Source organism: Rousettus aegyptiacus, unplaced genomic scaffold (assembly GCF_014176215.1).
Source record: "Rousettus aegyptiacus isolate mRouAeg1 unplaced genomic scaffold, mRouAeg1.p scaffold_m13_p_7, whole genome shotgun sequence".
In the NCBI taxonomy this organism is placed as follows: domain Eukaryota; kingdom Metazoa; phylum Chordata; class Mammalia; order Chiroptera; family Pteropodidae; genus Rousettus; species Rousettus aegyptiacus.
The window spans coordinates 72,742,022-72,765,304 of NW_023416310.1; the positions used below are offsets into that span (position 1 = coordinate 72,742,022).

The 23,283-nt window shown below is 57.8% G+C and overlaps 1 protein-coding gene and 1 long non-coding RNA gene across 3 annotated transcripts; one reads left to right on the plus strand and one right to left on the minus strand.

Moving 5' to 3' along the window:
* The first annotated feature begins 7,157 nt into the window (after positions 1-7,157).
* On the plus strand, positions 7,158-23,256 carry BRI3 (brain protein I3). 2 transcript variants are annotated; one of them, XM_036224038.1, is made up of 3 exons: positions 7,158-8,287; positions 14,882-14,984; positions 22,824-23,256. In XM_036224038.1, exons 1-3 carry the CDS (start codon positions 8,167-8,169, stop codon positions 22,954-22,956), a joined length of 357 nt encoding a protein of 118 aa, XP_036079931.1. In that variant the 5' UTR covers positions 7,158-8,166; the 3' UTR covers positions 22,957-23,256. The 2 variants fall into 2 exon arrangements, with proteins under 2 accessions (XP_036079931.1, XP_016010640.1); XM_016155154.2 differs by lacking the exon at positions 7,158-8,287 and adding an exon at positions 13,976-14,263.
* Positions 10,467-13,822, minus strand: LOC118605018. The gene is made up of 2 exons (XR_004951838.1): positions 11,602-13,822; positions 10,467-11,041 (listed from the first exon to the last, which is right to left on the minus strand). It is a non-coding gene; the product is annotated as an uncharacterized LOC118605018 (long non-coding RNA).
* Positions 23,257-23,283: the final 27 nt, after the last annotated feature.

The window sequence follows — 23,283 nt, forward strand, 5'->3', positions numbered from 1 at the left end:
GAAAGCGGCGCTCGGCGGAGGCGGCGCGCGGCGCGCAGGAAGCGGCGCCGGGCGCGCGCCCATTGGCCCGCTGCGCCGCGACGCGGGGCCGGGCGCGCGCCATTGGCGGAGCCGCGTCGCGTCACCGGCCGGCCTCGGGGTCGCGCCGAGTCCGCGCGGCGCCGTCGTGTGCAGCGAGGTCCGCGCGCTGCTGGGAGCAAGGCGGGCCCGCAGGCCGCCCGCGCCCCAGCACCTCGGGCGGCCCCCAGGACCGGCCCGTGTCCCCCAGGACCGACCCGCGCCCCCAGCACCTCCGGGTGGCCCCCAGGACCGGCCCGCGCCCCCAGCACCTCCGCTGGCCCCCAAGACCAGCCCATCTTTCCCCAGGACCGGCCTGCACCCCGGGACCCGCCCGCGCCTCCAGCACCTCGGGTGGCCCCCAGGTACGGGCCCTCTCCCCCAGGACCAGCCCGCGCCCCCAGCACCTCGGGCGGCCCCCAGGACCGGCCCGTCTCCCCCAGCACCTCAGGTGGCCCCCAGGTACGGCCCGTCTCCCCCAGGACCAGCCCGCGCCCCCAGCACCTCCGCTGGCCCCCACGACTCGCCCACCCGGGCCCGCAGGCAAGGAGAGGGGGCGCGGCGGGAGGGTGCCTGGGTGCACGATGCTGCAGGGACCCGTGGAGGGAGGAGAACCTGAGGCACAAGACAGGTGTCCAGGTGGAGCCCATCTAACTGAGATGTCGCTCTGAGCACACAGACTTAGCGCCGGAGCTTTCTGGAAGAAACGCCGCTGAGAAGGTTCTTGCGTGTGCCCCCGGCGGCGTGTTACCTAAGGCGCCGTTGACCCCAGTACTGTCCCCGCTTCGGCGTCGCTGGAGAGTGTCAGGCTCACTTCCCGAGTCACGGCGCCGACTCGCACTTGCGCTGAGCCTGTTGATCAGGCATCTCTTTGTGCGTTCCATTTGCGTTTCCTTGCTTACCGCCGAGGTGCAGCACTTTTTCATGTTTATTTGCCATTTGCATTTCCTCACGGTCTTTTGACTCCCTCCCCTCCTTTTTAAACGAATTTAGATGCTTGTCTTTTTCTCACTGAGTCGCAGGAGTTCTGTGTTCTGGATCCTAGCCTTTTGTTGGTTGGTTATGGGTGTTGCAAATGCCTCCTCCCACTCTGTGGCTTGAGTTTTTACCCCCTTAATGGTGTCCTGATAAAGAGAAGTTCTTGATTTTATTTTTTAAATTATTTATTTAATCGAAGAAATGATTTAAATTCCCCCCCACCTCCCTCCCCCCTACCGTCTCCCCCCTGGTAACCACTAGTCCATTGTCCATGTCCATGAGTCTCTGTCCTGTTCATTTGTTGCTTTTAGGTTTATATCCCACATATAAGTGCTGGCATCTGATTTTCAACTTTTTCTGTCTGGCTTATTTCACTTACTGTGATTATTTCAAGGTCTGTCCATGTTGTTGCGAATGGCAGTATTTCATCTCTTCTCATGGCTAACATTCCATTGTATATATGTACCACAGCTGAGCAGTTCTTGATTTTAAAGTAGTTGAATGTGGCTTTTCCTTTAAGGTTGGTGCTTTTTACTAATGTTTTTGTTGTTGTTGTTGTTGTAGAAATCCTTATCTCAAGTTCATTAGGGTATTTTCTTATCTTCGAGAAGGTTGTTTTGCCTGCCACATTTAGATCTGTAATTAGAGGGGACATGAGTCTAGGCTTATGCCTCTCGTCCCAGCATTTCTTCCAGTTAGCGTCTCCTTTTACTCTCAAAAGTGTTTACAAAATTTCCCTGAGCTTTCTTCTTGGAAAACTGTAGCACTTCTTTGCTAATCCTAATTCCGGCCATGGTAGATAACTGGCCTTTGGAGTGACATGGAGAAGTATAACAGTGTGTCCCCAGAAAGCTGGACGTGGGCCCAGCTTTCCCACCCGCGGACTGGGCGGCATCCATGCTCGGTGCCCCGTCCGCCTGGGCGCCCTGTGACCAGCGGAGCAGAGCCAAGGCCAGGAACAGCTTCATCGGTTCCGGCCCAGGGCAGATCCTGCTCTGCGGCAGCCCCTAGCCGGGCTCCGTGCTCGAGTCTGGGGGAGGAAACATCACTCTGGAGGAGGTTCCAATAAACCTCATGTGTGTAAATGGTTGTGAAACACAACCAAAGACATTTTGGGTCCTGTTGCTTTGTTTGACAAATTATACTTCTGGAGTCAAAATAGATAGCATGTTCCTTTTATATATAAGACAGGTTATGGTTTGGTTTAGAACATATTGTTTGATTTCCTGCCAGTAAAAGCTCTTCCAACTGCTGAAGCCGTCACGTGGTGCGGGGTAATGCACAAAGCAAATGGAAGGTGGGTCCTAATAAGCGTCTGGCCCACTAGATAAATACAGAGACCCACATGCCTGCTGGCGTACGGGTGCAAGCTTCATTTTGCTTCCGGGAGCATAGTTTACGTTCTGCAAATTAACTTGGGATTTCTTTTATCTCTTTCTTACCTGTCAATGTACTTTGCCATTGACCTGACTCGTTTATCTTCCTTGTCTCCTAATAACCATCTTTACACACAAAAATCAAATAAACCCTGATGGTAGACAGTCTTTCCCGCTCACGTCTCTCTCCACCCCGCTGAACAAACCTTTTCAGCTCCAGGTGAAAAGGCCTCTCGGCCCGTTTGAATCCTTGACAGTGCTCGTGTAGAACCGAGCACCTAGCAAGCGCCCCAAGAATGTCGGTCACAGAAACGCCAGCCTCGGCCATGTTTGCAGGACTTTGCGTAACCAGGCGGAGGTCAGATGGCCGAGTTTCTCAGGCATAAGCGACTCTCACCGACTTCCAGGTTTAGCCCGTTGTTTGTGTTTTATTTAGGTTTTAGAGATTCGTATCGTTTTTGTCTTAGAACAAAAGCATCACTTCTTCACTCGAAGGCATTGTTGCCTGTGTTCGGATTTGCGAATCTGAACGTACACATGAATGTCGAGCCGCACTTTTCTGCGGACGGTTTCCGCAGGTTTTCCTCTGCCAGAGACGGAGGGAAGGGCGGCAAGCACCCCATTTCTGGCTGCTGCACCTCCCAGCCTAAGTATTACAAGGGGAAACAGAAGTGTTGAAGTTAATTACTTAGCAGAGTGCAAAGGAGAAGCTATGAACAGCGTGGGCCACCCTGGGAGCGGGCACGACTGGCCTGGCCGAGCGGCAAGGGGGGCGGCTACCGCCGGGGAGCAGGGAGCGCCAGGCTCACCACCAGACGCTGCCTCACCTGCTTTACCAAGGGCGGGATGATGGTGAGAATTAAAGCAAAAAACACTGTGAACCACCTGTGACGGAGTTTACTCCCAGCAAACGAGAGTTTCCCCAGAAAAAGGAAAAAATGAAGAGTGCTTAGCAAAGATAAACTCCATCAGAAAGAGCCCAGGAGCGACCTAACCACCTCGCTGAACACCCGGAGGGCCTGCTGGAGGTGGTGTCAGGAGAGGCCGAGGCAGCCGCCCCCCGGGCCTGGCCTGGGAGAGAAGCGGCAAGGCTAGAACGGCGGAGAAACGAGAGGTGGAGGTTAAAACAACCAAGAAGCGGAACGAGGATCACCCGTGTGGTGAGCGTGGAGAGTCAGCTCCACGGGGGTTCAGAGAGCGGCTTGGCGGGCAGAGGAGCCCGGACCCTCGGAACGAACTCCGGAAAGCTGGCGGCGAGCTCGGATAGCCCGTCGGCACTGTAAGGACCATGGAGAGCTCCCGGGTCAGCGCCTCTGCGCCTGTGGAAACTGAGGCCAGAGAGGTCCAGCGGCTGCCAAGCGCCGCGGACAGCCGCGTCCAGGCCTCCCTGCTTCCCGGCGGACGCCTCTGCAGTCCGGCAGCCACTCATCCTCCTGCTCGCAGCACCCTAATTTTCCTCTGAGGAGCCACCCCCTTTGCCTCACTGACCCCCCCATGGGTGTCGGTCAGCTCTGGCAGCTGTAAGAAAAATCCCACAGACTGGATGGCTTAAAAACCCAACGTTTCTCACGGTCCCGGAAGCTGGGATGCCCAAGACCGCGGTGCTGGCAGGTCCGATGTCTGGCGACAGACACTCTCTTGCCGTATCCTCACAGGGCGGGGGCGCCGGCTCCCTCATGCCTCTCGTAAGGGCATTTCTGTCGTCATGTGGGCTCCACCCTCACGACCTAATTACCCCCCAAAGGCCCCAACTCCAAGTAGCGTCCCCCTGGGGCTTAGGGTTTCGACCAAATGTGGGGGCTGTGGTGGCGACACGTAGTCCCTAACAGCCCCCACGTCCAGCCTCGGCCAGTTCACAAACGCCATTGCCCCACAGAGAGGCCAGGGTCAAGGTTAGGCGGGGGACTCCGCAGAGCCGTCAGGGTGAATTAGAGGCCTCTGCCTTTTCTCCAACTGGAGCTGGCCCACAGGGCGCTGCCTCAGCCTTCACGGTCAGGGAAGAAGCTGACCAGGGTCCTCGGAAAGGAGCGAGAACCAGAGCGGGAGGGAGGGAACCCAGCCCAAATGACACTGTCTCCGGCTCTGTGACCACGGTGCCTGGCCTTCCATCGGTGACGTCTTTTTTTTTTTTTTTGATTTCTCCATTCTAACTTTGGGCATAACGACTCCTGCCCGCCCCCCGGGTTGTTAGGGGGGTGAAGTGAGAAGGTGCGGGCGCAGCCCTCCCGTTAGGGCCTGGCACCCCGCGAGCGCTCACGGGTGACTGGCGTGTGCGCCCGTGACCTCGAGCTCGTTTTCCTTCACACGAGAGTCTGAACGAAACGGCGCCCTGTTATCACCACTACGTCACGCCGTGTTCACAGAATTAAATGTTGAGTTAATTGCAAGGGAGATTATCCTGGGTGAGTTCGGTTTAATTAGGTAAAAGCCTTTCAAAGAGGGACTCGACCCTCTCTGAGGCTAGGAACTCTCCCGCTGGCCTTGCAGGACTGTGGTCTCCGGGGAGGGCCATGGGGCGGGGACCGTGGGCAGCCTCCAGGTGCCGAGGGCGGCTAGCAGCTGCCAGAAAATGGATCCTGCCAACAACTCGAGTGAGCGGATTCTTCCCCACTCACACTTCAGGTGAGAACGCGGGCTGGCCGGCGCCTGGAATACAGCCTCGTGAGACCCCGAGCAGAAGACCAGCCAAGCCGAGCGGACTCCTCAACTCCGGAAACTGTGAGATAATAAACGTGCGTTGTTTTAAGATGCTAAGTCTGGGGCGTTTTTGTTGTGTAGCATGGAAAACGAACACGGCAGGGCACTGCTAACATGCGGGCGTATCGTCTCCCCCTGATTACGAGCGATGCCGTGTATGGGTTTCTGCCTGTATCCTAAGTAGAAACAGGTACATGAGTGCACGGGGCCGATGAACAAAGCCAGCAGCCCCGGAACAAGCAGGCACTGTCAGCACTGGTGGCTACTCGTGGAGCTGGAGGTGCCCCCACCCCAGCGCTCAGACACACAAGTCAGGCAAGGTAGTGAGCAGGCTCGGCGTGTGTGCCCAGGTCACGCGCTACCCAGCTGTCCCCAAGACACGATGACCATGAAGATTCAATCCTCCATTTCTTGGTGATGGAATTTCTAGACGGCCTTGCTAATTTTCATGCAATATTAATAAGGCAAACATAAGTTTTTAATAATGCTAACAGATCGTCCCTGTTTCATAATGGTAGGTTAATCAATCATAAAAACCCAAACATGGGTTATGTAACGCTACCCAGCAAGACTTAAAATACGTCGTTGTAGAGGAGACACAAGGTTACAGAGAACTAAAACCTTCGTGAGAGGTCGGAGCGCTCCAGACCCGCAGATGCAGTGTGTGGCATTTACTTATGAAAAGCAACTTTAATCCGATGGCCTTGGGAAGAGCAGCCAGCCCTCGCCAGGACTCAGTCCGCTGAGAACCCAGATGCCTTGATGCAGCTGGCCAGAGATGGTATTCTTTCTCTTTGAGGCCTGCAACCCTGGAGAAATATCCAAGTACATATCGCTGGAATCCAAAAAGGTACTTTAAAAAAAGTAAAGGAAATAACAAACATTTTAGTTAAATCCACGATGTTGATATTTGAAGTAAGAAATTGGTTGTGTTATCTGTACATTAGTGCATGCTTTATTTGCTATCTAAGGTGTTTGCAGTATTCAAAAGAATCAGGCATGGCATATTTATAACTGCAAGTTATAGTCTTTAAGAGAATTACTTTAATATATTTGCAATTGTTGTTTAGATGTGAACAGAAAAACCCACAAAGATTTGTAAAATTTGGTTCTCTAGACATGAGCTTGAACTGAGCATTAAACAGAGCATCGGGGGTGGGGCTGTCCAGTTCATGCCGGGTGCTCCCGGGTCGGTTAGGGACCTCGGCAACAAGGAAGAGGGGACCCAGGTTCTGGCATCGGAGCGGAGGACCTGGTTTTCCAACACACAACCTCTCACAGCCTCTGCTATAACAAGACAGAGGACAGAGGTCATGGGCATCTCGAAGGATTTGTAAAGATCTCCAAGCGAAAGAAGCAAATCACACAGCAAAACAGTGCAATTCCACATGGGGACAAAGCCAACCCTCGCAGGTTATATATACATGTGACCAGGTCCACTCTGAGCCCTTCACTGTGACGCCTGTAGGGGGCGGGGGGCCTGGCATGTTTTACCAAATGTCAATGTCCAATGTGCAGGGCGCCCAGCAGCACCTAGTGCTCAGAGGCAGCAGCCACTTAGCACCCACGGGTGCTTACTCGGCGACACCCACTGTCTCGTTTGTCTCTCACAAAAATCCAGTGAAGCGGGTGCAACTATCACCTCATTTTATAGACGAGAAAACTGAGTCACAAGTGGGCTCCTAGTTCAAGGAAAACGGAAACCCAGACGGCCCGGCCGCCCGGAGCCTGTGCCAGGCCGGAGGACGTCGGGGTGCCCACCCCACGCTGTTCACTCTGCTGACTCGGTAGCAGCCAGCTGAGGTTCCCGTGGGAATGTGCTGAGTGAGCGCCGCGGGGACTCAGAGGAAGGAGAGGCCGGGCCGTGTGAGGGGTGCTCCCCCGCATCCCCCCGCCCCCCGCCCTGGGCGCGACACCTCGGTGCTCGGAAGGGCTTGGGTTTTGTAGCGCGGGCCGTGGGGAGCCGCGGGAGGTTTGCAGCAGGGCGCGGAGTGGGGTGCCGGTGAGCATGGCGGAGCACTGGCCCTTGAGGGTGAGTCTCCCGGCAGTCGGTGTGAGGGGCTCGCAGAGACACTGGACATGACAGAGGCTAGGGCCACAGTCACGACGTAGAAAAGAAGGTCATGTAGCCTTGAAGATACTTCGGTGAGGCCGGACTACAGGTCCCGGTTTCTGTACGTGGGAATACAGGAAGGGGGTGTGTGTTCACTGAAACGTTGGAAGCGTCAGGTAATGGCTCCGTTTGAAAATGGGTCCCTCAGGCGCTGTGGTATGTGGCGCGCAGTTAGGAGCTAGTCTCCGTCTCGTACCTGTTCCAGCTTCTCACCTGCAGCAGCCAGGCTGAAGGACTGACAGCCAAGTGACCAGGACACGCCCTGGACACCGGGGACCCTGCTGGGCCTCTCCTGCCAGCCCTTGCCTTCCTGGACCCCGACACCAGCCTCACACGCAGCGCCCGGGGGTCCGCGTTCCCCTGGCAGAGGTGCGGGGTGCATTTCTCTTTTTCTTAGCTCTACCTGGGAGCTGCAGAAGGAGCTTGTCCTGGGGAAGGAAGGGAAATGACCCGGGGAACCGAATGAATGCACGATGGCCTCATCGGAGGCGGGTGTAGTTCCTGGAACTTAGGGGCCATTCTTGCCTACTCATGGATAAGGCTACGGCCCCCTCCCCCCCTGTTCCTGCTGACACTTTCTAGGGACACAGGAAGAAGCCTGCCACCGGGCCTTTGTCTTTGGCGCCTGTCACATTTCGTCCCCACCTGTCCGGCCCTACCGTTCCTACCTCTCACACTCACGGTTTCTTCAAGGGTCCCCGCACCAGCGGCATGAAACAGGCGTCTCCCCACGCAGTCCAGCCCCCAGAGGCGAGGTGGCCGGTGGCACCGCGAGCCCCTTCCTAGCGGCAGGACTCCAGGCTCAGAACCTGAGAACCTTGGCGGCAGGGCGGATTGTGAGGCTGCATTCTGTCCCCTGCAGAGGCCTGCCCTGCCCCGTCCCTCCCCGGCCACCTGCTCTCGAGATGGCTCCTCCCCCGTGGCTCGCTCTCCCTTCACTCGTTCATGTTGTTGGACGCTGCCTGTCTTCTTCCGGAGCGTAAGGGGGCTCTACCCGGCCCCCTCCTCGGACTTCTTCCCAGGGGCGGCTCACTGAAGCCAGCCATGTCCACAGTGCAAGCAGCAGGTAGGAGCACCGGGCGGGGTCAGGGAGGGACAGCAGGGTGGGCCTGGCCAGAGGAGGAGGAGAGGGACGGGGTGTGAGGAAAGGGCCCTGGCAGCAGATGCGGCCGCTGCTTCCTGGGGACCCCAGCCCACTGCGGCCCTCCAGGCCCGCGGCTTCGCAGAGCCCAGGCTCCGTGCCAGCTCCGCCTCGGAGCCGTGGTTTGCCTCTGCGCTGCGGCCTGCGGGACCGAGGCCGGGCTGTTCCGGCAAAGCAGAGTCAGGGCTGAGAGAAGGAGGCCCAGACCCGCACGGGCCTGCAAGGCTCTGTGCAAAGCCGCCATCTCAGGATGGTTCACACAAGTCCTCTACTGACCCCAGGAAGTGGCATCTTCGGCTCAACTCGGCAGTGGTCATTCGCTTTCCCCCAACCAAAGAAGATGCCTGGTTGTCACCAGATTCAGTACAAGTTCCCTTCAAGTTCACCTTGGTTTCTACTGCCATAAATAATGGGGACGGGTCTCGGAGGGAAATACCTTCTGTAAATCGGAGTAACGTCCATTGACAGAGGGCAGAACAGCTTTGGGGTGACATCAGTACCCCTGAATGACACTCCGTAATCACAAAAATCCACCGAGCCTTCGTCGTCTTCACAGCCATCTTCCCGTCTCTCTGGGCACTCTAGAGTTTCTAAAACCAGGAATGGCCTTCTGGAATGTTCCAGGCCTATTTCTAGCCTGAGAACGCGCTTCACAGTGTTTGGGCCAGGGCTCAGTTCTGGAAGTGGAAGGACCTAGGTTTGAATCCTCACTTATTGGCCAAATAACCCCAGGCAAGTGGCCTCGAGTTCACTCTCATGGTTTTTGGGCACTTCCTGTCTTCCATGACACTATCCCGGCCCACGAGGGGGTCAGCAGACACGACTCGGCGGGATTCAGGCTCTTTCCTCATCGGGAAACCAGGGGTAATGATACCTGAGTATTGTGGCCCCGATAGGAAGTACGAATCACCACACAGTGCCCAACACAACAGGAGCGTGAGACGTCGGTTTCCCCCTTGACATCCCATGTAGAAACGTGTCAGTCTATACGTTGACGAGGTAAAAATGCCCCCACAGAAGAGGCACCGCTAAAATTCTGAAAGGACGTTTGCAGTCTCGGGGTAAGCAGGGCTGGCTCCCAGGGGCGAGGTGACTTGCTCAGGTCACACGGGGCTTTGTAGACCAGTCCAGATGGGAACCAGGTGTTCCAACCACAGCCCACTTCCTCCACGTGCCTCCCACAACTTCCAGATGTGGCCGACGTCTTCCGGGGCTCCCCCTTCCTCCAGTCAAGAAGCCTTGGACACGCACCCTGTCCTGTGACTCTGAACATGGCGGAGTTAAAGGCGTTACACTGGTTTCGTGTGCGGTTGCCGCAGACATGTCGACTTCGTGTTTCTAGCCTCTCAACTGTCCGTGCGTCACACGTCACACGAATCCTGCTGCGTAGCTCTGCAGGGGTGAGTGCAGCTGCCTGGAGCTCTACGCAGCTAGAAACTTGCTAACCAGAATTTACTCGGTCCTCATGAGGATTGCTAGAAAATGGTGACTTAAAGTGATGCTTTCTATGTTCCATGCATGAGTGAGTACGGCCATCCAGTGGGGACCACGTGTTCGTGGAGAGAGTAGCACAGGTTTAAATACAGTAACATGTATATTGTTTACGATACCATTCACCATGTGCCTGGGGTGTGAAGCCGTGTGTTGCGTAGAAACGTTTGTGCTTAATTTATAAAATATTTAGAAATATTTGCCTAGTAGAATTGCAAGGCTTACTGTAAGACTGAAAACTCGGTATGTAGTTAAGATAAACACTTAGCAGATAGCGTGAATTTGGCGAGGGCCTTCTCTGAGCCAGGCGCTGGGATTGCTTGCAGCCTCGGGTTTCGAAATGGTGTTTGCTTCCCCCCACCCCTTGGGAGAGGCTAGCTTAAATGTGCAAGACGCTCATGTGATGGGTTATTCGCACTTCTGCAAGTGCGAAAGGGCACGCTCCTGGTTTCGGTTTCCTCTGGTTCCGTCTGAGGACGGTCCTTGGGAACGGTCAAGGTCCGGAGGACAGTGGCACCTCCTCCAGCCCCAGGCAGGGGCCAGCGCATCCACTGCCCCTCCAGGTCCCGTGCTGAGTGCTCCCAACAAAAACATGTACACGTAGCAGTTAAAATCCTATTTACCCACTTTAATGAAATTGGGTATGCTAAAATATCTTAAATGTATGCATGATATGAAAGTAGATTAAGAGCAGAATTTCAGCTGACTGAAAACTATGCACAGAGGAAGGTATGGTCCAAGTCTTCTTCAGTAAGGATGTCTTTCTGTTAAAATCAGCAAACAGTGGCTTTTCTTGTGCACTTTGCGTGGAAACAGTGTGCTGTGATCAATAGGGTCCCGCGGGCTGGGCCTGGGATCTGAAGAGCCCCCTTTCTTGGCTGGCAGTCCTCAGAAAAGTTACAAAACCTCTCTGTGCCTCGGTTTCCTCATCAAGCGGTTGAGGGATGTGGATGCCTACTTCACGGGATGGCTGGAGGATAAACTGAGAGATAAAGTGCGTTGCGCGTGGGATTAACGCCGGGCCTCACTTGGAAGTAAGCATCACGGACCCCAGCTCTCACGCCACAGGTCACAGCGCCTGCCTGGTCAAGCACCCATTCTCCTTGGTGACTTCCATCCCTTTGTCTTTTCTCCTCACAACCCAACACTTCCTCTTCTATCCTTGGTCTCGGGGGCTGACATTGATTCCTGTTTCATACAGAAAACAGAGGCAATGAGAAGCGAGCGCCCCAGCCATCCAGCCGCCCACGCGCACCGATGCCCACGTGCTCCGCCTTCTCCCCTTTCCGTGGGCCATGCGGCTGGACTCCCGCTGGGCACCAGACCCTGTGCCCTTTGGCCTCCTCCTTCCTTCTTTCTCTGCATCCTCCCTCTTCAGGGTCAGATTGTCCCGACCAGCCTATAAACACGCTGTTACTGTCGGTCCCTTAAAACACGAACGCTGGTCCTTCTGGCCTCCTCACGGCTCTGCTCACCGTCTCACTCGCCCACTCTGGACACGGATGCAAAATCACGCACCACGGTACCTTGCCGACTCCCTTTGCCCTTGACCCTGCTCATTTCACCCCCCCACACTTAACACTTCCCAGCCACGCCCTCCCCGTCAGAGCCACGCCCACCCCTTCAGCGCGTGGGCTGCGGCACGAGGCGGCACGCTGCGGGTTTTGTTTGCATCCCGGGCAGACCGTGCGCCCCACAATGCTGGCTGAGTTGGCAAACGGCTGTTGGCCCCTGAGAGCGTCTCGGACCTTTTATCAGAAGAATGATGCTTCACAGAGACCTTCCTGCACGTGCCGTCCTTCTGTCAGGTCAGGGTACGCACGTCGTTCGCGTCGTGCACGCACCTAGGCAGCGGCGCGAGCTCTGCCCCTTCCCCACTCCAGCTGGCCTCTCTGGATCCGCTGTCACCCGCAGCCAGAAACCCGAGCTTCCGGGGTCTTCCACAGCCACCGAGGAGGCGTCACGTCTTAACGGGCTCTGCTCTCACGCGCTCCTCCCCATCTCCGCGGCTGTCCTCGCCTCCTTGCTCCCCCTGCTCCCTTCCCCTCTGCGCTGCTGCCACGGTCATTTTTCTAACGTGCAGGGGTCTGATTAGCAAACACAGGCCCATGAGGAAGGGAAAATGAGCCACGAAGCTGAAGGGACAGCTGCCAGCTTGCATTTAGTCTGACAGGAAGGACATGGCTGGGCTAGCTGACGCTGCTTGTTAGCAGTCTGCAAGGCTGGGGAGGACAGGGGCCCCATATGGGTGTCCACAGCTGTCCAGGTGTCGGGAGGTCTGGCCGGTTGAGGAGGCATAGGGTCGCACCCCAGTTTTCACGGGCAGAGTCTCTTACTCTCAGCTGCTCTGAGGAGCCCATGGCTGCCCCACTACAGGCCAGGACCTTTGTTGGCCCTAAAAGTCTTGGCCACTGTCAGCTCATCTCTACTCTTGACCTGGCTCTTGCCCTTAATGCTCGCCAGGCCCTTACCTGGCCTGCCCCAAATTCCTCCCCACAGCACTGGCAGCCACGATCACCAGCACAGGAGATAAAAGACAGGTGGGCTAAACTCGTGATGAATATAAAGGTGTTGACCAGGAGAGCTCATTCGCCAAAAAGGACTCCTCCTGCCTATGTGGGCTCAAATTCATAACCAAAGTCTAGCAGCTGTTGTTTACAAAGGTCCCTCATGCACACTGCATTTCAGGGAAAAGCTACAGACAGAGCCACCAGGCCTCCTGCGCTGTCTTCCAGCCCAGCTGAAGCGACCCTTATAAAAAAAAACTCCAGATCAAAACTGGGACTGAGACTCCCCGGTTATTTGGAGGTGCACACCTATAGTCTCACTAGCATTTTCACTAACCAATCAGAATAGTGCTTTTTAGGCCAATCACACTGTGAGGATTTAGAGTCTTCATCTGCATGAGAATAGACCAATCAGGGACCATGGGGTGGGGACTTCTTTCTATATAAATCAGCTCCGCGGACTTCCAGGAGTATACTTTCAATATGAGCTGATGTTGTTATCATGACTCAGAGCAGGGCTGTTGCTTCCTTTTAGCATGCAGTTGGCTCTAGTTTAGCATGGCAAATTTAAAACCTGCTGCTATCTGAGAGGAGCTGTGGTGGTCTCAGAGCTTGGTGAAAGTGCAAGCCGTCTGAAAAAGGGTGGGCACGGCAAATAATACAGAAGGGCCTGGGAGGTGCAGAGGAGCTACAAATGTGAGAGGCCTCAAGGTTGCAGATCTTTCCTTTTAAAGCCTTATTATGATCCCCCGTAAGCATTAGGTGTGAGGGAGCCTGACAGTGGTGCTGGTGGTCAGATGTAGGTCACTTACCCTCTTTGAGCCTTAATCTCCTTTCTTTAGGGATTTAAGAAAGTACCTCCTGGGTCGACGTGTAGATTAACAAAGCGGACGAACAAGGATGGGGCAGTGCCCATCACGCAGTAGGAGTCCAATGTTTAGGGTTCTGTCCCCAATGGAGAAGTTATTTGTAATCAGTACTGTAAATTATGTAATATGTTAAAAAGAAAACCGAAGTGACAAACCCCAGCTGAGCGTGATTCAGCTGCTCCCACTATTTCTTGCAGGAGTTTGCACTCCCACTGACCCTGGCTGTACCCTGATTGGGCTCCAGGGTCGCTCAGAAAGAGGAGACCAATCCCTCTGCCCCGGGGCAGTAATAAGCAGGGGGCCGCCAAGGCCTTACTGCAGGCTGTCCTGGGTCCAGGCCCCTGCCCCGTGGTGGGTGGGTTTGGGCTCTCAGTTGCCCAGCTAGCAAGGAGTCTCTGCCCGGCGAGATGAGTGGGACCAGCCCGAGCGCTGGGCCGGGGGTCAAGGCCCAAGGGCTATAAAGGTCACAACCCCAGTGTAGCTCCGCGGGCTAGTGTGCAGAAGGGAATGGGGTGGGGTGGGGGTACCTCCTCGCGGTCGGAGGCCTGGGGGCCGCACATGCCGTGAGGGGAGCCACAGCGTAAGATGCACAGGGTCATGGCCAACAAGTGGCCAGTGGGGCAGCCCCGCGGCCCCTTTAAGACGCCGTTTGGTCCCGCCCTGCGCCGCACCCCCGCCGGGAGCCGCGCCACGTGACCCGGGTCTTGTGACTGGAGCGGGGGGAGGCGCGGAGGGGAAACCCGCCCGCAGCCCGCGAGAGGGGCCAGTCCCGCCGTCGCCCGCGAGGTGCGGGGCCCGCCTCTGCGCCGTCCGGGCGTCCCCGCGAGTCCGAGCCGGAGCCGGAGCGGGAGTCGGAGCGGAGCCGGGCCGGGCGCGGTGGGCGCCGCCCGCCATGGACCACAAGCCCCTGCTGCAAGAGCGGCCGCCCGCCTACAACCTGGAGGCCGGCCAGGGCGACTTCGCGTGCGGCCCGCACGGCTACGGCGCCATCCCCGCCGCGCCCCCGCCGCCGCCCTACCCCTACCTCGTCACAGGTGGGCCGCGGGGGGCCGCGGGACGGGCCTGGGGGGCAAGCAGGGCCCCGGGGGCCGAGGTCGCGGGGCGGGGAGATGATCCGGGAGGGGGCCCAGGGCGGGGCCGGGGGCGGGCCGAGAGGGCGGGGCATGGGGCCCTTGGTGCCGCCTGTAAACTTGGGGTGAGTGCTACGGCGACCTTTAACCCCGAAACCAACTTTACTCCGGACGCAGCTGCGGCAGGGCGCTGCCGAGAGGCAGACTCGGGGCCCCGGGGTCGTGGCCCGTGGGGAAGGGTCGGGGGGCAAAGCTCCCGCACCTGGAAGCTGTTGTCGGGCTCGTGCAGCTGGCGCTACTCCAGCACCCTCAGCTCACCTCGGGGGTGTGCACGCCAGGCCCGCCTTTCCCGGGACGCAGCAAAACCTCGTTTCAAATTAACTTTATTAATGATGTCTTGTCTGCACTTTAGCACCTAGTAAAGCTCCTAGGAGGCACTTAGTGAAGGCAGCTGTGGTCTTGCGTTTGAAATAAAGTTTTTTAGGGGCGCTGGTGGGGGGTGGAGAGAAAGGGCAGAGGTGGCCCTCCAAGTCCTCTCATCTTCATCCTTGGCCCCTTGATGATGTGCCTTCTTGCTCACAGGGCTACCCACTCACCACCCCAGGGTCTACAGCATCCACAGTCGAAATGTCACCCGGTACCCTGCTAATTCCATCGTTGTTGTCGGTGGCTGCCCAGTGTGCAGGTATGTCAGAGGGGCCCCCGGGAGCCCCTGAGAGTACACGCACCCAGAACCTTCCGAAGCGTAGTGGTTGGGGCGGGCCAGGCTTGATTTGGGACAAGCTGTGGTGTGGGAGGGGTGGGTCATTGGTCTGGGATCTGAACATGATTCATGGGGCAGGCGGGTTGAGTTCCCTTTGGGCCATGGAGTCCCAAGTGAGGAGAATGCAGAAATGTTAACAGTTGGACCGACAGCCTCATGCCCGGTTCTGGGACCTGCAAGTTCGCTCTGCGCTTGCTTCTTGAAGGCGGTGAAGGTTCCTTTCCCCTGGGAAGCGGCTGCTGGACATGCTGGGAGGGAGAGCCCTGGCTCGGAAGGCCAGCAAGGCCAGCGTGTGTGCGAGGAGCTGGGGGCCAGGAGACCGGGACAGCAGGGCAGCGAGCTGGGTGAGGGCGTCAACGCCACGGTTCTCTCTTCGGGGCAGGAGTGATTTTCCACACCCTCAGACGAGCCTCTGGAATCGTCCGAGGGCTGTTTGTGCGGCGGGCTAGATGCTTGTCGTGTGAGAGCCTTGATTCCAGTTCAGGGCTGACCTGGCCCCTGCCCTTGGCCGAGTTGAGTGCCTGGTCCGTTTGGAAAGTCAGCGCAGACTTGGCAGGGACCGTTTCCTGTCTGGGAGGAGGAAGTTCCAGTGTTCGAGGTGGGACCAAGGACCTGGTTTACGCTCGGACCTCATTTCAAACGTGCATCTGGAAGGCCCAGAGTGGAGTCAGGGGGAAGTTCACGATCCAGGGTCACAAGGGGAGCTGTGCGGGAGGGACCAGGTCTGGGAAGCGGGAGGGCAGGATGGAGATAGCGGCAACACGCCGGAGCCCCAGAGCCAGCCACATGCCCGGTGGGGGGCTGTGGGCAGCGGAGTGTCAGCCAGGGGACCTCGTTCGCAGATCCATAAAGGGTGTCTTTTCTTACACAGCTGGTGACACTTCGGCCTTTGGAGATTGTGAAGGGGAGACGGGGACAGTGGGGAGGGTGGCAGACCGATGGCCGACTTTCGAATGCCATTTCCATGTGGTACGAGGGGACGTGAAAGCCATCGGGGTTTGAAGGCACACGGGTGGGTTGGGATGAGACGCGGCAGGGACTCAGAGGCTGGTCACGTGCTGCTGGGCTGGGCAAGGGTCAAGGCTTGGTCCTGTGGAGGGAGCCGCCGGGAACCCTGGGAAGTTGCACTAAGCTGGGTGACGGGAGCCTGCTGTGCTTGGCTTTGAGGCTGGTCCCGGGTGTTCGGAGGCCTGCTGCGTGCATGGCCCTTCTGTCCCCCATCAGCGCAGCTGGAGGACTCCAAGGGCCGGTTTTTGTTTTGCGGGGGTTCTTCAAGTGATGTCCTAAATCTGAGGAGGGTCAGGATGGTGCCAGGGCAGAGGGGTTGGGCTGGACTTCCAGCATCTGCCTGCCAGTGCCCAGCCTGCTGGAGGAGCTGGGTTCAGATCCCGGCCTTGTCAGCTACCAGCTGCCATCTGGGAGGTGGGGGTGTCTGCTGGGCTGGTCTGCGAGGCTCTCTTCAGCCCAGGCCCCTGCGCTCGGAGGGGTGGACGCCAGCCACAGGGGCCACGTGGCTGGCGGAGGCGGGCAGCCAAGGCTGAGCTGTACCCAGGGCTGTGAGGCTTCCAGGCCACTGCCGGGTGGGGAACGTGTCCCGATGCCTCCCTTTCCCTGGCTGGGAGCTGTGTCATTTGGAGGCCTGTGGCTTCTGCCTCGGCCCCCAGTCATGTCGAATCCGGATCAAGGTCAGGCTGTGCTCTGCCCTCTGGGGAGGGTCTTGCACTCGGCTGCGGGGAGGGTGTCTGCATTTGGGAACAGGCTTCTTCCCTTTTATGTTGGGGTCACCATTCTCCTGCCTGGGCGGTGGGCGGCAGGCAGTGAGGAGGAGTGGGTGCTCAGAAACAAGTTCGGGGGACCGAGCTGGGAGCAGACAGACTGCCCCCGGCGCGGTGCTCCTGCAGGCCGTCCTTTCTGTGGGGCGAGCGGGACGGCTGCCAGCAGTGAGGGCCGGCCCCCCTCTCTTGGGCTCCTTCACGTGGGGTGTCCCTGGCCTTGCTGCTGCAGAGTGGGCGGCCCCTCACCCCTAGAGGCCCCTCTGCCTTTGCGGCGGTGTGGGCCCGTGGTCTGGCCGGGAGCATGGGCCCGGGGCGGCTCCCCTGGGGGAGAGCTGAGAGGTTTCCCCGGGGCACGGCCCCGTGCGGCCGGGCTGTGTGGCACGGTTGGCCTGGGAGACGGGCCACTCGTCGGTGGCCGCGCTGCTGCCCTTTCTGTCCGGCCGGGCTCCGGCCCCTTGCCGCCCTGGCAGCTTGGCAGGGGCTTGCCGGTCACACGTCTGGGATGCCCTCTGAGGTCCGGCGTCAGAGGCCTCCGCCTCGCCTTCCCTTAGGCAGCTCGACTCCATCTTCCTTCTGCACTTGCTACACAAGCATCTTTCCACTCCAGCAGATGAACGCATGAGTGCATTTTACCTGTCTGTGGCCCTTGGCCTGCTGGGGCTTCTGCTAAGGCTCCTGGGTCTCTGATCTGGTCCTCCTATGGGGGTGTGGCTGTCCCTAGATGTAGGACGAAGTGGCAGCACTGTGGGTGTGGGATCCCCGGCCTGGCCAGGTTCACCCTGGCCTGTGCTGGGGCAGCAGGGGTCAAAGGCTGAAATGTGTGGAAGGTGGGCCCAGAGCCTGGCCCTCACTGGACTCTTGCTGACACTGGTCAGGTATCTTTGGGTATTTAGTTTTGGGGGTGACCAGAGAGGTAGGAGGTAATCCAGGAACAAGCAGGGTCTTGGAAGCCAAGACAGAGGCTCAGGGAACAGCTGTCAGGGTCAGATGCTGCCCGGAGGTCAAGGCAGCAAGGGCCAGGATGTGGCAGCCGGGAGGTCAGCTTGCCGGCTGCTGGTGACCCTGGGAGAGTTCTCAGGGGCACAGGCAGGCCTTGCGGGCATGGGGTGACAAGGTGGCGTGGAGAGGGGTCATGAGAGGAGTGACATGGGACAGCCTTGGGGAGTTGGTTATATCTGGACTGGTTAGAAAGGCTGCCAGGACGGGCCCTGCCCACGTCCACAGCCCCGCAGGCTCTTGCTGGCGTGAGAGGGGGAGGCCCCCAGAACCCCCGGCCCCGGCCAGGCCTGCACTCTTCGCTCGGAGGCCTGTGGCTACCAAGTCATCGGGCTTCTTCGCGGCTGTACCTGGAGTGGCCGGTGGTTCTGTGGAGGTCCTGAGCACAGTCCCCGACAAGGCAGCTCCCCGCCCCCATGGGAGACCTGTTGGGGTGGAGACCCCAAGACACCTGGAGGCTAGGCAGATGCACCTCCCGAGGGGGGGCACGTGGCTTGGTCTCTGAAGGGGGCTGGCTGGGTGCTTGGGGCATCTCACCCCCACCCCCCGTCTCCCCTCCAGGCCTGTGGCCACCAGGAGGAAGTCTCCTTTCCCCAGGAGGCTGTGCTTCCAGGAGGCTGATTTGGGGGTTCTCCTGGGGCTGGACGCTACTTTGAGCCACCCCGTGCTGGGCGGAGTGAGTGGGGCTGACCTGGGAGGGCTGACGGAGCAGGGGCCCTAACTAACTGCCAGTCGGCTCTGGGCGGGGTGGCGGGTTGTTCCTAGCCTACCACTCGCCTGAACAGGGCCCTCCGTTCTCTGGGCTCTAGTTCCCTGTAAGGGGGACAGTGGTGGTTCCTGGGTGGGGTTTCTGTGAAGAATACAGGAGGTGGTGAGGACGAAGTTTCTCCAGGTTGGGTACCCGGCCTTAGGATGCTCTGGGGACATGTGGGCCACATGGCCTCCATCTTGTTCCTCCTAGAGGCCCACGCAGGCCTGTCCCCTGGGCTGTAGATGTCAGTGGAATCAAGTGGCCACTTTCTCGGAAGGTCAGAGTCAGGAGTTAAATAGATATTTTCGGAATTAGTCAGTTCCCTAATTCCCCAGCTTCCATCCCCTTCCCTGACCGCCCCCCCCCCCCACACCTACTGCTCAAGAACGTGGGAGGGGCCTGCAGTCACAGCCGGTCGCTCAGTGTGGACTTTGAGCCAGTCGATGGAGAGTTGACACTTCCTCATCCGGGACTGATGGGAGCTTTTCGGGGTTTGGGGAGAAGGGTGCGGGCCTTTGGGGAGAGGCCAGTAGGGCGTGGTCTTCCCCGGGCAGGTCTCCCCACCTCGTGCTTATTCAGGGTATCGCCCCCCCGCCCCAGGCTCCACAGGAACAGGTAGGGGGTGCATGTTGCTGCATCAGGATGGGCCAGACTATTTCTCAGCTCAGAAGGTTTGGGATTTTAAAAAACTAAATTATGCCAGCACTGCTTTTGAGGTCTGGGGCAGCACCTGCAGTCAAAACATTAACATTTCTGTGGCAAGACATGAATAATCACATTAAGTGGACAGATCAGTTCCCGTCACGTGGGGTCACCAGGTGAGTTTGCAAACACACTACTTATTTAAAAAGGTCTGCTTTCAGAGCTTTTGGCATTTTGGAATTGTGGGTCAAAAGGCGTGGGTCTTTGGGTTGGTATTGACTGGCCTGTGCTTGGAACTCCCTGCTGGCCAGATACCATTCTTACGTCCCCCAGGCTTGGGCCATTGCTCTCGGAAGGTGGCCAGGGTCTGGTCACAGATTTGCTGGCAGGGACTAGATTCTGCCGAGCCCTCATTACTGAAGGAAAATAACCTTGCTTTTCCTGGGGACATAGCAACCTGGTGGCTTGGCTGAACGGGGGACAGCGAGGTGGGTGTGGCTGGGGAGGAACATGGGGGGGCGGGTCTTGTAGGTCTCAAACTTGTGATACTGACTGAGGCGTCAGAAGTGGCGGCCCATGCCTGCCTGGTCTGGATGGCAAACAGCGCAGGTTTGAGGGGTGAGGGGACGCCACGCAGCTCCACGGGCTGGTCTCCGGCCGCTGGGGATCAGTGCGCAGGCGGAGCCAGTCCCCCGGCCTCATGGCCCTGAGGGCCCAGTGACAGTGACCAGCTCTCCGGGGCTCCTTCCAGCCTTAGACGATACAGACCAGGGTTTTGGGGTCTGGACAGAGGGAGAGGCAGATGGGGCTGCTGCAAGTTGACCTTTGACGCGGCAGGACAGCAGGCACCAGTCATGCGACAGCCCTTGTGGGCGGGTTCACGAGACCACAGCAGCTGGGGGCTTCTCTAGCAGGGGGCACTGGGCATTTGCACTCCCTCTAGGGCACTGAGGGGACATCCGGGTCGGGGGCCCTGCCCTAGCTACCTCCCAGACCTCCCCTGGAGCCTTTGAGCAGACACATTGGGTTCGAGGCTCTGTCTCTTGACGGCTTTGATTGTCAGGTGAGGTAACATGGAGTGTCCAGCCTGGTAGGTGCGCAGCTAGGTAGTCCCTGTCCTTGGGGCCTCGTTGGTCCCTGGAGGGGACGCTGGGTGAGGACCCTGGCAACTCCTTCAGAGGGAGGCTTTTCCTCTGGAAGGTCCTTGGCTGGTACAGATGACCAGGGTATGAGGCCTGGTTTGCTTTGTCCTGTGCTTTCACTGGACAGTCTGACAGGATGCGCAGGCCCACGTGGTTCCTGGGCTTTCAGCCGTGGAGGAAGCAGGACGCGGGGCCAGAGCGCCAGGTGGTCTGGGGTCGCGGGCTGCCTCCAGCTCCTCTGGATGTGGCTTGATGAGCATCAGTAGTTGTAGGAGCTGCTGGCCACGACTGTGGACCGAGCAGGTGTGTTCCCAGCCTAGAGCAGCCATGTCCTCCTACGTGTGGGGACACAGCTGGTGGCTTGGGCCCTGCCTGAAGCCCTGTCCTCTCCTTTGGCAGCATGGCCTTAGGTGCTTTCTCAGCAGGGTCTGGCAGGGCCCCCGAAAGCTAGGGCGGGCGGTCTGGGCCCCACCAGTGGGCCTGGAGTCTCCCGGGCAGGGGGACAGGCCCGCGGGTGGGGCTGAGGAACAGTGTGGCGGTGGCCCTACAGCCTTGTGTTTACGAGAAACGGTCACCGCTGACACATTCAGGCCCCCGTGCTGGCCGGCCTCGAGCCGGCCTGTGCGCCTGGCCGGGGCAGGCAGGCGCAGCCGTGAGCCTGGGAACGGGGTGGAACAGAGTTTCCCGGTGTCTTCGCTGCGGACTTCTCAGAGCTTGTCCTCAGCCAGCGCATTCCTGGGACTCCAGGGGAAGGCAGGAAGGTAGGTGGTTCCCCAGACTGACCAGGGAACCCTTTTCTTTTGGGTAGAGCTCATCAAGGGACAACTAGTGTTTCAGGATGAGTGCCTTAAGTGCCTCTAGCATGTCCTGTGTCTCTTTTTAGGAGTGTTTTAGGCAGTTTCCCCAGGCAGGTGGGCACTGAGAGGGTGAAACCCAGACTTCTTTGGTACGTTTTCCCACAAATGCCAGCGGAGCAGGGCGTGGGTCCGAATCCTGTTCCCATGGCCGTGCTTGGTGCGTGTGGCCCGCAGGGGCAGGTGAGCAGCAGCAGCTTCAGCACTGGAGTGGAGGGAGCCCCGTTCATGCATTTCACCTTGACACTTGTTTTTTTTGTTTTTTAAGCTGAACCTTCCTCCTCTTCATGCAAGGGGGCAAAACAAGGCTTGGCAGCTGCTTGCTGGGCACCATGGGCATCTGGGGTCCTTAGTAGCATTTGTTGAGGATGAGGGACAGAGTTGCGGATAAAGCGGCTTCAGAAAGATCGAGAAAGCTGGGCTGGGCAGGTTGGAGGGCATGGGAATGGGCCTTCTGGGGCCCAGCGGCATGTCCTCCCCTTTGGGAATGTGAGGGTGAGCTTGGGGGGGGGGGGTCTCCCTGCTGAAAGCAGGGAGGGGCGGTCAGGCCCCTGGCCTGACCTTGCTCCCTGCCAGGCCCTTTCCCACCTCAGGACACACACACCCTGAACCCCCTTTTCTGATTTTGTCTGGTGAATTCTGGTGAGGCATCTTGCCTGCCACAGGCCCTCAGGTCACAGGGTGGTGCCCTGGCCACCCGGGGAGCAGCTTGGTCTGGCTGGCTTCCCCTGGCTCCTGGGAGTGACACATTTCTCCTGTGGCTGAGCTGGGTATTGTGGGCCTCACTTTCATTTCCGTATCCAGGGCTTCCCAGAAGTAGACTAAGGAGCAGGGGTGGAGCTGAGCACCTGGCTCCTGCTTCCCACTTCTGTGGCCTTTGAAAATGACCCTAGAAACAGTGGCGATTTCAGGTTCCTGCGCCCACACTCACTGGTGCGTGATTTGGGTGATGCTCTTTAGGTGTCTCCGGTATTATATGTTGTGCACGTTAAAGGTAAGCTTGACTTTTTCTGGAAAAAGCTTTGAGATGAAATTTTTTCAAGGTAAGCAAGACATGGCTATTTTAAGTCTTTAACTAAAATCGGCTGCCTCTCCCCTCCAAGAAGAAAAAAACAAAAAGCCAAAAAGCAAATAATTCTGAATTCTATTCCTATTTTTGGAATTTCCTTTTAGGGTGATATGACTGTAAAACTTTTCGACATTGGGGAAAAAACACTCAAATCATGTGGTTTTCTTGGTCTTGCTGTTTTCAGAGCTGCAAGGATTTTTACAGGAACTAGCATTTCCTTCTCATTCTTTTGTAAAGAAAATGTGGCAGATTATGTGGCAACTGAATGTTCTTGCCTTTGTAAGTAGTGATGATACCATTTGAGAAAGTTCCCTTCCTTTTTCATGTTTCCTGAGTGGCGGCTGATAGTCCTTTGCCTTCCTCTCTGTGGCACATGCAGCCACGCCCAGCAGGGTCAAGGGCCACCTTTGCCAACAGTCACCTTGAGGCGCCAGAGGTCGTTGTCGGTCTGTTCTTGTTTGCAACGGGGCCAGGGGCCCGCTGGGACATCAGGCTGGCGCCCTAACCCGAGTGCCACCCTCTCTCTCCGCAGAGTCGGGGTCCTGGAGGACTCCTTCACCTTCCTGGGCATCTTCTTGGCCATCATCTTGTTCCCCTTTGGGTTCATCTGCTGTTTCGCCTTGAGGAAGCGAAGATGTCCTAACTGCGGAGCAACCTTTACCTAAGGGAACAGCACACCTGGCTTTCCTGCACCCAGCTGGCTCTCTCTGATGTAAATGTCGTGTACAGGAGCTTTATTTGATTCCGCTTCAGGACTGTTTTGTAAAGGGAGGTGGGACAGACTCGGCGCGTGCAGGCCGGGTCCCGGGCACGGGGGTCACAGAGTATGGACACGCAGCAACACTGCTCCCGGGTTGACGACAACTCAATAAAGCACTGCTTTTATTTTTTGCAGTCTTCAATTTGAGAAAGGTGAGAAAAGGTGAGAAATACTGTTTTAAATAAATGAAATTCATACCATTGTTTACCTGGTTCTGCTCATTCACGCTTGT

Bases quoted from the DNA above. Each gene is read 5' to 3' on its own strand.
- BRI3 (XM_016155154.2), top strand. From the start codon at position 14,122: ATGGACCACAAGCCCCTGCTGCAAGAGCGGCCGCCCGCCTACAACCTG. The intron at 14,264-14,881 runs GTGGGCCGCGGG...TCTTGCTCACAG, and splicing joins CTACCCCTACCTCGTCACAG to GGCTACCCACTCACCACCCC. The intron at 14,985-22,823 runs GTATGTCAGAGG...CTCTCTCCGCAG, and splicing joins GGTGGCTGCCCAGTGTGCAG to AGTCGGGGTCCTGGAGGACT.